The 11,380-nt window shown below is 43.8% G+C and overlaps 1 protein-coding gene across 3 annotated transcripts in view; it reads left to right on the plus strand.

Moving 5' to 3' along the window:
* asic1b (acid-sensing (proton-gated) ion channel 1b) overlaps nt 1-5,196 on the plus strand; it is a 152,789-nt gene extending 147,593 nt beyond the window's left edge. For all 3 annotated transcript variants that reach the window (XM_047582716.1, XM_047582714.1, XM_047582715.1), the window contains 4 exons: nt 1,867-1,958; nt 2,261-2,340; nt 2,948-3,049; nt 3,670-5,196. In XM_047582716.1, coding sequence (XP_047438672.1) covers nt 1,867-1,958; nt 2,261-2,340; nt 2,948-3,049; nt 3,670-3,765 — 370 coding nt within the window. In that variant the 3' untranslated portion in view covers nt 3,766-5,196. The remainder of the gene's footprint in view (nt 1-1,866; nt 1,959-2,260; nt 2,341-2,947; nt 3,050-3,669) is intronic.
* The last annotated feature ends 6,184 nt before the right edge of the window (nt 5,197-11,380 follow it).

Raw genomic sequence — 11,380 nt, forward strand, 5'->3', positions numbered from 1 at the left:
GCAAAGTTTCGCCAAAGTTTCAGCAAAAGTTTCCGTCGCCATTGCTGAAAGTGAAGCAGGAAGTGGGGGAAAAAAAGACACAGCGCCATCTAGTGTTTGGGTGGACTTGTTACAGAGCGAGACAGACTGGCGAGCGCACAAGGCCACGTTTACACAAATCCGATTTTGGGGTGAAACCGCTTTTTGACTGCAGGTGCCAAGGTAAAAAAAGTTAAATATGGGACCTGTTTTTCATACATGTGAATGACTGAATATGAGCCACTGGCGTTTCATAACAACAACTAACAACATCAGTGGTGGACTAGAGGCTCGTGACGGTGCTGCATCAGACATTGACCCTTGTTGGGTGCCTGGGAAATAAATACTGTGGCTTCACCACTACGATGAGCTACAAAGAATTATGGACTGTAATCTATGTTAGACTATGTTTGTATATGGCGCACAGGGTTGTTCCGCCTCTTCTTCTTTTTTGGCTCAGTTCTGTAGCAGAAACAGACATAGACCTGGCATATGTACAACAGCCTTTCCACTAGATGAGGTTTAGCAATGGATCGACATTTACGGAGGAGGAAAACTGGAGAAAAAAAAAGACATACGTGTGAACGTGGCCTAAATGTCTCACACCAGCGGAGGGTCCACGCGTAAGGTCTTCGTAATAACACTTATAATTGGAGTAAACGGCAGGTTTGGTTTGGAGCTGCAGCAGCAGCTCTGAAAATTAAAATGTAGCTGAGGCTCCTGGCAACAATGATGTGATTTTTGTTCCAAACACGAATCAAATCATTTAAAAGCAGAACCAGTATGAAAATGTATCTGATCCAGAAAAGAGTTCATGACGTTCCCAAACTGATGGAGAGATGGATGTAAGGAGTTAAAAAAAAGTTTAAAAGAATTACTGATCACTGCGCTGATTAATTTAGCTACTGCCTAAAAAAATAACCGCAGACTGCTAAAAGAATGACAACTTGTCATAAATGACAAACACAGGCGTATAATAGTGTCAGAAGACTATGAGGCCGCCTCCTGTGAGTCCTGGCGTTGCACACTCTGGCTTTCCAAGACGTTTAATGGAGCCGAGCCACTGATGATGGAAGGTGTCTAATTATGAGAGTACGTCTGTAGGGAATCGCCATCCCAGATTACCTCACCAGATGAGGAATTAAATGTGCGATGATGGTGTTTCGTGATGGTTTATGACTTTTTAATAAAATCAGCGCGGTAAAAACGAAGGAGCTGAAAGTATAATGCGTCCCATAAGGCTCGGAGAACATTAAGACGTGTGTTCATTTTGTATTAGTTCATCTTCATCTCTACATCATACTCTGTAATTTTTCATTTATTCGTTTAAAGTCGTCCCCGGGCTTTACCGGAGTTTCCTTTGGGGGGGCTTGCAGATCAACACTTGTCCTGGCTTAATTTTAAGGAATAAAAACTACAAAGTGGAGCTGCCGTTTTGATCTCATCCCCAGAGGAGCGTGCGCAGCCCGACTTCGCCCACCGAGAGGATATTCAAGAATCGAAATAATAGTCTGTCTCGCCCCGGGCCCCGAAACTAATCCCCTTTCTTTCTTTTTTTTTTATTTTGCGCCGATGTCCCGATTTTCAGACATTAACACGGTACGAAATCAAACAACTGTCATCATTTCCCTTGTACTCCTCAATGAGCAGACCCACCTAGGGGAAATTAGTTAGCGGTAGCAGGTTATTTGCTCAACTTGACACATCAGCTGTGTTATCCGCGGGAAGTGGCAGACTCGCCAGTCAACTTCTCCGCCTGAGGACGCTCCGATAGAGACGTGTGTGAAATGCAGAGTGAGACATTTCAGTGTGTGACTGAAGACCGTGCCTTTCCCTTTCTGTTTACAGTGATAACATTCTGGTTCTGGACATCTTCTTTGAAGCGCTGAACTACGAAACCATTGAACAAAAGAAGGCCTACGAATTGGCAGGCCTTCTGGGTAAGAAAAAAGACAGTCGAGTGTTTTCTTGGCAATAGGCGATATGCACTGTGCCGCATGACTCATGCTTATCAACTGAAGTGACAGTAAAGCAAGCGCATGCATTTTTTATAGTAAGTGTTCAAGTCCCAGAAGACGCACCGCTGTCTCTTTAATCTGTTGTCATTTTTCATATTTGCAAACACTTTTGTGGGGGTTTTTTTTGTTTTTTTTTCCTCACTTAACCCTGACGTCTGTTTCATATGAAGAGCTCTGGCACGATTTCCACCTAAAGTTTATGCCTTCTCTGCGTGTCCTTCCAGGTGATATTGGAGGTCAGATGGGTCTCTTCATCGGAGCCAGCATCCTCACCGTTCTTGAACTCTTTGACTATCTATATGAGGTACAACCCGTCACCATCTCCCTCCCTTAGATTAAACGTCCTCTTTAATGTATTCCTGTGGCAATTTGCACCAACTGACTATAACTACTACTATTATTATTATTATTATTATGGGATTACCCGCTCGCAAAATTGAGAGTTTTTCACACAATGTTACCGTTCGCACAAGGACGTGTTTTAGGGAGCGTGACGGACGCTCCGTCCCTCGGCAAAGCTTCAGCCCATCTCTGAACCACACATCTCAGCACCAGCGACGCTGAATACATTAACATTTTGAATGTATTATATTTTAGATTAGTCAGGATGTCTCTGTCCATTCTCATTAGAGCAACCCTGGGCTCCGTTCCTCCTCCATACTTTCTCTTTCACCACTAAATCAGTGCGTGTGTTTTTTTGTTTTTTTCGTGCGTGTGCGAGTCCTTGATTAGAGAAGAGTGTGTGAGATGGGGGGGGGGGGCACAGCATTGATGGAGACACATTTATAAATATACATGCATGTAAATGTCTAGACACGTATTCATCAAAACAAAACAAAAGAAGAAAAAAAAAAGTGAAAATTGTGTCTCGACCCCAAAGGTCAGTAACGGATGCCCTCGTGTGTTTTCAGGTGATCAAGTACAAGATGTGCCGATGCCTGAAGAAGAAACGCAAAAGCCCCAACAACAATGACCGGGGAGCTGTGCTGATCCTGGATGATGTGAAACGCCATGTCAGTGCGCTGCTGCTAAGTACTTTCACTGTGTCACACTGCATTGCCTTGACAGGGGCGCGCTCTCTTCTTTGCCTCCGTTTGGTCCCGACTGCAGAGAAGGAGGAGGAGGCGGAGAAGAGAAAGATGGAGGGAAAGACGTGAGAGACACAAATAGGAGGAACGTGATTAGTAAAAGAGGAAGAGAAAATCGAGGGAGGGAGAAGTAGGAAGGCGAAAAGTGGCTTGAATTTAATCAAAGCTGGGAGAGCGCACCAGCAGGGACAGGCGGGAATGAGACCTTTGGAAGGTGTGACAGCTCACTTATTTCCAAGTGTAAATGAAGCCAGTTCACTTTAATTGTGAGTCAGAGCCCGAGACATGCTCCTCCTCTGATCTGCTTTCCTCACTCGGTAGTCTTCCCCTCCTATCTGCCGTCATTATTTTCATCATTTTTTTTTTTTTTTTTTTTTTAGCGAACACATCTATTTCCTCTCGCCTCCTGGCCCAGCTAGTTGCTCATGTCAGTTTTTTTTTTTTCCTGAGAGCTTGTTTATGATGTTCTTCTTCCACTTTCTTGCACGCGTGTTCCCTCTGCCGCCCGGCCTTACCTTGTCTGTCTCTCCGTGTGTCTCCCTCAGGCTCCTTGCGAGAACCTGCGTACGCCATCGACGTATCCTGGCAACATGCTACCTCATCATCCGGGCCAGGGTAACTTTGAAGACTTCACTTGCTGAGCTAGACCCGGGTGAAGCATCGAAGTGCGCGTTATGCAACCAAAGCCAACCATACAACGAGAACTATCCAACAGCAGGGAGGGTGAGGAACTGATGCTGAGTCTAGCGGACGTACTTTTTACGTTAAAAACACTGACGAATCAAACAAAGAATTTTCACCCGCGTGGAAGTGAAGTCCTAAATGTAAAAGAGAAAAAAAAAGAAAACCTGTTCATTTTTTTTCCGGAGAACATTTCACGCAGCACCTCTGGAATACTGCCGCAAAAAGGATGCTCATGGAGACACCTTGCCAACACGGACCTCTCTTTCAAAAGACAAAAAGATTAAAAAAAAAAATAAAAAAATGCAAACGTCAATAAGGGAACATGTACAGTTATCTCACCGTAGACAGCAGAGCAGAAAAAAAAAAGGGAGCCCCCATGCCTTTATATAACACGGCAACTCATGACGGTTCCACACAACACCTGGCTTTGCTCGTGTGACAAATGTCCATACCGCTTACTCCACTGTACATGTAGCAACATCTGTAAACTGTTGCGCCCGCTTCATGAGACAACAGCTGTGTAGTTCGTTTGAGAATGTATCTTTGTTTGCGATGAGTGTGGTCGGGACGCGAGGGGCGTTTCTTTTCAGGGGGCCGCGGTGGGAGGAGAGGTGCATCATCTACAACTTAAAAATGTACTGGTGAAGATTTCAGGTCTCATCATGTAAATGCATGCTTGTATTTGTCCGGTGCATGTTTTTTTCATTTCATTTCTTCTTTTGATTGATTTCTATATATTTCTATATATATATATACACACATATATAAACATTATAATTACCAAGTTTGCCTCGATGATATACGGGAAAAGGAGAATGATGCATCTGCATATATTTCTGTGTGTGAGCGTGTGTGTGTGTGTGTGCAGAGGGAGAGCGTGATGACTGTGCAAATGAATGAGCTGCATCTAATTTCGTTTCTCATCCATTATATTTGTTTTATGATTTCATTTTCACATGTGCCCGATGAGTTGAAGAATCTTCACTCAGCTTCATTGACTCTCAGCTGCGGGATGAGGTGGGAGTCGATCGCCGAAAAAACCTTGTGGGGGGTGGGGAGGGGCTGTTAAACTTTTTTTATGTAACCGTGTTCTAGTTGCAAAAGTCTTATCAAAGCACAATACCGCCAGTATGTAGAGGTGATGTAAAAAAAAAACGAAAAAACTAAACAAAAAACAAAAAAACGTACTACTCTTCTTGATATATTGTCATATGATTAATATCGTGATGATGACCCGACTGTTTTTTCGGTTGTTTTTTTTTTTTTCTTTTTTCTTTTTTTCTTTCGTATAAAAACATACTCAGTATTGCCTGATAATCCTGTCTCCATCTTCCAGGTAATGGGCTGATCTATTTAGTTATCAAAGCATAAATAAAATGTAAATATCATTTTTGGAAAATTGTTTGTCTTCTGGGGTTTTAATTCAATTCAGTTTCATTCATTTGTGTGGCGTCAGTATCACAAAAAAAAAAAGAAATTGTCTCAAGATGCTTTACAGAAACCAGCCTGAAAACTCCCTTCAAACAGCTCATGTGGAGGGTGAGGAGGGTGAGGAGGAGGAGGAGGAGGGGGAGGGTGAGGAGGAGGAGGAGGAGGGTGAGGAGGTGGAGGGGGAGGGGGTCCATCTGCTTGAGGGCGGACTGGGCCATCTTGTTTGGTTCAACAGGCAGACAGAAGCAGAGCCGTGCGGTTTTTTGAACTCCAGAAAAACTGCAAGTGTTCATCATTAGTTGTGGGGAGCGCTCAGAAAAAAAAAAAAAATCTGATTAAGCATTCTGCACTTCATCCAGGGCATTTTGACTATCTCCGTCTCCCTCCAATCAACGCGTTATCTTGTCTTTCGCTTTCGTGCGGCGTTTTTCTTGGAATTAAATCGGCATTAAGGAAAGGGGTTTTCGGGCCAGGGGTGTGCTGTAAGCTAGATATTGCTTATCAGTGTCGACCATTCATCGGGGCTGCAGTTTAACAGCTGCGAGCCACAAACCGCGACGCGGGATAGTTCGGAGCTCTTGAAATGTAATTACAGTTTTCGGCTGCTGTATGACAATGGGACGGATGAGAAATATCCTGCGCAGCCGGTGTGAGTTTTTATCGACACTGACAGTCAGCCGGGAGCCGCGCGTTCAGGACGTCTTCCCTCGTGTTCTACTGTACATCTGGTGCTGCTTATATTACCAAAAATAAATAAAAAATAAAAACAGCTCCGTGACGCGTGGCTCTGAGAATATTACCTTCGCGGCCTTGGACGTGGTTCTCCTGGAGAATGTGATCCACGTGAACAGACGTCGAGGGTCGGTCTAGGACGCGAAGTTTGCTTTTGCCTTATTATTCTTTCATGCCCTCTTTTAGTGAGGAAAACCACTCATCAGCATTGTTCATCAAATGTGAGCGCGCATTAATATTTCATTATCCGGAGTGGAAACATCAGCTGGCAACCGCGCGTAAACACACGCACGAAGTCTCCTGGAAATCATCCGCAACATCTGATGGAGATTTTTCTTTTTTTTTTTCTTCCTGTTTTGAACGTCTCACACGTGATTCTGCCCCCCTGGTGGTTTTTTATATTGTTTTTTGCTGTACCTGCCAAGAAAGACAAATGAATTGAGAAACAAATGAAGGCTACTCCTTCGGTTCACGTTGGCATTTCATGTCTTTGTCTGAGGGACAGTCTGCGACTCAGAAGATTGCATGGTCCGGGATACAGGAGAGCCGTCTGCCAGTGACAGAAATCCTGCAGAAGATGCTTACTGCATCCTGATGAGGCTCCAGAGCAAAGCAGGTGGGGGTTGTGTGGGAGGTGAAGATACCAGCGGGAGTTCAGACAAACCGAGAAAAAAAACAAAAAAAACAAATGTTTTCTGAAAATTCTGGATTAGCGAGAGTTTCCTGTGGCCTTAATTGTTCGATTCCCCGTGTTGTTGGCATCCCCTCTCCGAATACGTTTAAATCATTACGAGGCCTCATTTACTCCCAGATAAAAAGATCAGAGATGACTGCTCCCACCTTGATTTCACCTTTGTCGGCTGATACGCAGCCAAACTTTGGACAGTATGAGAGAGAAATGCTGCTCTAATGGAATGTAACCCAAACTGTCTGCTCCTCTGAAATGACTGCAACACTCTGGGCTAATCACCAGGGGCAGCTGGTTGTGATTTACAGGGAGGGAGGGGGGGCCGTTTGCATGCAGGGAGCCTCCAATGTCTGTTGTTGTGTTTTAACGAGACTTGTTGTGCTGATGTTTTCACCCACATCTGACGCTTTAATCATCTGCCTTCTGCTGTCAGCGAGCCCGCGCTCGCACGCCTCTTAAATCAGAGGTAATTTCCTCTTAATCCTGTTATCGCATCGTATTATCTGCATCAACAAGAAGATTACGCCCCCGTGGCACAATTCCTTAATGTGCCGCGCTGCGCTCTGTCATTTATGTGCGCGCTAAAAATGTCCAGGTTAGAGCTGGTCCCACTTTGCGTGCAGTGACTTCATCTTACCATATGCGTTGTTTCGCCTGTAGTGGTGCTGCAACTTTTAACATCTCCCTCGTGACTATCCTAAATGAAAGTTGATTCACAGAGCCCGTGAAGCCTGAGCCACTAAGGTGACGACGTTTAGGGAAGAAATTCCTCGTATGAAAGGAAAACGGGGAGACGGATTCAGTTTTTGTCATGCTATGGCAGCGTATGAAAGCATGAAGAGCAATAAAAAGGTAGAGGGGAGGCGCTTGATGCGTCATGGGACGTCCCCCAGCAGCACAGGCCTATAGCGGCATAGCTAATGGATGGTTCAGGGTCACCTGTGCCAGTTTTTATCAAAAAAAAACAATAGTGATAGTGACAAAGAAAAATTTCAATCCATCTTGTATGTGGGGGCAGCTGGGTACAGACAGAAAAAAAGAGGGAATTGGGACAGAAGAAAAGGATGGAGAAGAGGCAGTGGTCAGGGACAGGATCACTTGTGCCTGAAGCTTTTCCAAAAAAAAAAGTAAGGTGATTTTAACAGGTTATTCCATCAATGGATTTTTTTTTTCTTCCCCGATGGCACGGACATATTTCAAGATGACAATGCCAGGATTCGCGGGGCTCAAATTATGAAAGAGTGGCTCAGGGAGCATGAGACATCGTTTTCACGCATGGATCGGCCTCCGCGGAGTCCAGACCTGAACCCCGCTGAGCATCTTTGGGATGTGCTGGAGGAGGCTTCGCTCAGTGGTCAGATTCTCCCGCCGTCAATACGAGATCTTGGTGACAGAGGAATGCGACACTGGATGGAAATAAATCTTGTGACGTTGCAGAAACTTATCGGGGCGACGCCAGAGTGAATGGATCGAAGCTGAAGCCTTTTGTTTTGGTGGCGACTGAGGCAGTGTATAAATAACTGTGATAAAGTAAAATAAACTACTTTAACCGGCACTTTGCTCATGTTTTAATGCAAATAATGCTTTATTTATGTAAATATCTGAATGCATAATACTCCATGCAATGCAATATTTCTGCACATTTAATTATCTCATTACTCAACAGTAATAAAACACAACTGGTCAGAGCAGCAGCACTTTCTTGTGTTGTTTTCCAGCTAAACCAACTGGGTGAAGTCGGACCGTGACGCTTCATGTTTCTGGATCTACACTGTCCAGACGTGACAGAACTGTCACTCCAACTCGTCTCTGTCCTCCAGCTTTCATGTCGTGTGAGTCACGTCCCTGGTATAAATTTATCCTGTCAGATCTCTCGGTGCAATTAGGCCGCTCAGCCGTTTGTCACAGATAAGGCAGTGGCCGGCTCCTCTGAGCCCCATTGTACATTCGGCTCGTTAAGAGGATTAATAATTGTAGCGCAGTCAAGTTTCTCACCGTCCAAAACGCTAGATATCCGACCGACCCGGGTCCCCCTGAATTTCTCCTGTCACCGGTGAGCACGAACCTCGCTGCTCATTTGCTCGCTGTCCCGTCTGTCGGGAGGGCCTGTGAGGAATAAACCTAATCAGCTGCCGTCTTATCCACACAAGATGTTAAATCCCCTCTGGAGATTTGAAGCACAATGCAGCACATTAGATACTGTTGTCCCATAAAGGAGGATTTCAGACACCGCGTTCCAAAAACCACAATGTATCCCCCTCCTCCCGTCCTCTCTTGTATGCAGCTCACACAAGCCCACTCTAATCAAACACAGGCTACGCAAACAGATGGGATGCCATGTTCTGTACTGCCGGGGCTCCATTCTAATTGAGGGGAAGCGTAGTGACATCAAAGTTTAGGCACGGGAAAAGGGTTTGATTCTGCATCTGACTTGTTTACTTCCTTCCCGTGTCCTCGCATAAAAGCGCAGTGAAGCAAACACTCAAAGAAGGTGAATTCAAGAGGCATCCAGTGCAGCGGCGCAGTGGCTGTGATTTAGATCGCCTCATCAACGGGGAAGGGTTTTGATTTGTGAATTCATGAACCCCTGCTGGGATGAAAGAGAATGCGCTGTGATTTTTCTTTTTAGCGTACGTCGGAACGAGTGACTTGGCTTTCAAGTTACATGCTAGGAAACCAAAGCAGAATAAAAGCTCTGAACGTTCAAAGCATTTCGGTGTGTTTGTTTAGTTTTTTAGAGATTTAATTGTCATTTTGGGGTGAATTAGCCGCCATCTGCCACCTGCGACACCCTCTGTAGTGTTTGTTGCTGTTTTTGTGTCTCGTGTCCTATGGTTGTAAAGAACAAAAAATAGAATTATCTTGTTATTGGGATATTTTTTTGTGAAAAAAAAACAAAAGTTTATGTGAGTGTTTAAAATGTTTAATAATTGATCTCGCCAACTGATTTTATTTCGATTGATTAACTGCTCAAGATCACTGAAAAGCTCGTTCTGGTTTTGTTTTCACTGGTGGTTTTAAGTTTCCATTTGCACCAAATATGCGCCAGAAACCAAGTGGTGAAAGAAGCACGTCTGTCTCTTTATTATCCCGAAGCAGATGGTTTGGTCCCCACAGAGTCTTGATCTGAACTGCGTAGAGTCAGTCTGGGATTACATGAAGAGACACTGGAGAATAAAAGGTGACGACTGGAACGACATATCTGCCAAGGACCTCAAACCCATATCAATCAAATCTATACATCCACTGTAGAGTTTCTGTTCGTTTCCATATGTCTCTCTGTGAAAGCTGCAGATGCTGTCTGGTTTGGTTTAAGTTGACCTTTTCAGTCCGTGTAGGTGGATGAGCAGGAGACAAACACAAAGTGAATATAATTTTGAATTATTTATTTAGTTAACAGGGACAGTATAGAACATATTAAGCACATCTGTGAAACTATACCAGAGTAAACTGTCTGTGGTCCCTCGTACAAAAGGTAACAATTTCTCAATACAGTTAAACATCGGGAGAAGAACAATGCAATCAAAGTGTCATCACCTCGCTGCTCCTGTCTTTGAATAGTGAATTTACAGCCAGTAATTTTCATGTCAGGATAATTTCTCAAATAATTATTTGTCCTTTATTTTGTTTAATTGAAAATTACAGTCGGCCATTATTTGTACGTTGACCTAATCAAGTGTTATTCTGTTCAGGGAGAAATGTTGCAGTAACTGATCCTTACATTTATCTGACAGCTTTTCGATTCTTTACATGGTGTGGTAATACAAATAATATTTACTGCTTGACCACCTGAAAGCAGTCCTTTGCTTTTTTTTTCAGCAAAGATGCCAAACATTTCATGATTTCAGCTTCGTAAATGCGATAATTTGCTACTTTGTAATTATTTCCAATAACATCCAACAACGGATGGACAAAAACATCGTGATGGTTTGTGCTCTGTTCTCTGGGTAATGGAGGTATAGCAGAAAGGGACTGGAGAGAAACTTAGATCCAGGTGAACAGGTCAAACAACACAGACAAGAACGAACGCGTCTGTGGCCGCTGGGAAGGAAAAGCCGGAGAACACAAAGACAATCAACATATGCATCAAGGAGACTAATGAGAAAGATGAATGCGTAGTGAGGTGCGAATTAGCTTTAAGCTATAATCTGGTATAGTGAATCAAATGGTGACATTTATGTTTGAGCTGTACGCTGTCCCTTTTCAAATAAAGTAAAGTGATGATAATGAGGTGATGCTGCCGGTGGGAAAATGTGGCCAGAAAAGGAGGCAGGTCTAAAATGACTTCAACAGAATTAGTGTATGGAGAACAGGCAGATAGAAATAATGAATAATTAAGATGCAAGTCATGATGGAAGAAAAAATAACCATTAATCATCCTCACTACTATACAGAACAATTAGAACAATTAGAAAATAAGACCAATAATAATCTGAGGACATCATGTGTTATATTACAACAGTCCCTGGAGACATTTAATACTTTACTACACCTTAAGTAAAGGGGAGTGTATTGATCCCCGAGGGGAAATTATGTTCCTGCTGTTTGACCCGTCCATTTGTTCACACAGTGTACTGTGGCCTCAGGTGGGCCGTGCCTGGAGAGCAAATTGGGGGTTAGGTGCGTGCTCAGTGCACTGCAGCCGTGTGTGTGTGCATGGTCCATCCCCAAGCTGCACCTCTAAACACTACTCCACAGCTTCCCCTATAAACAATAAAATT

This window comes from Mugil cephalus, chromosome 4, assembly GCF_022458985.1.
Source record: "Mugil cephalus isolate CIBA_MC_2020 chromosome 4, CIBA_Mcephalus_1.1, whole genome shotgun sequence".
Lineage (NCBI taxonomy): Eukaryota > Metazoa > Chordata > Actinopteri > Mugiliformes > Mugilidae > Mugil > Mugil cephalus.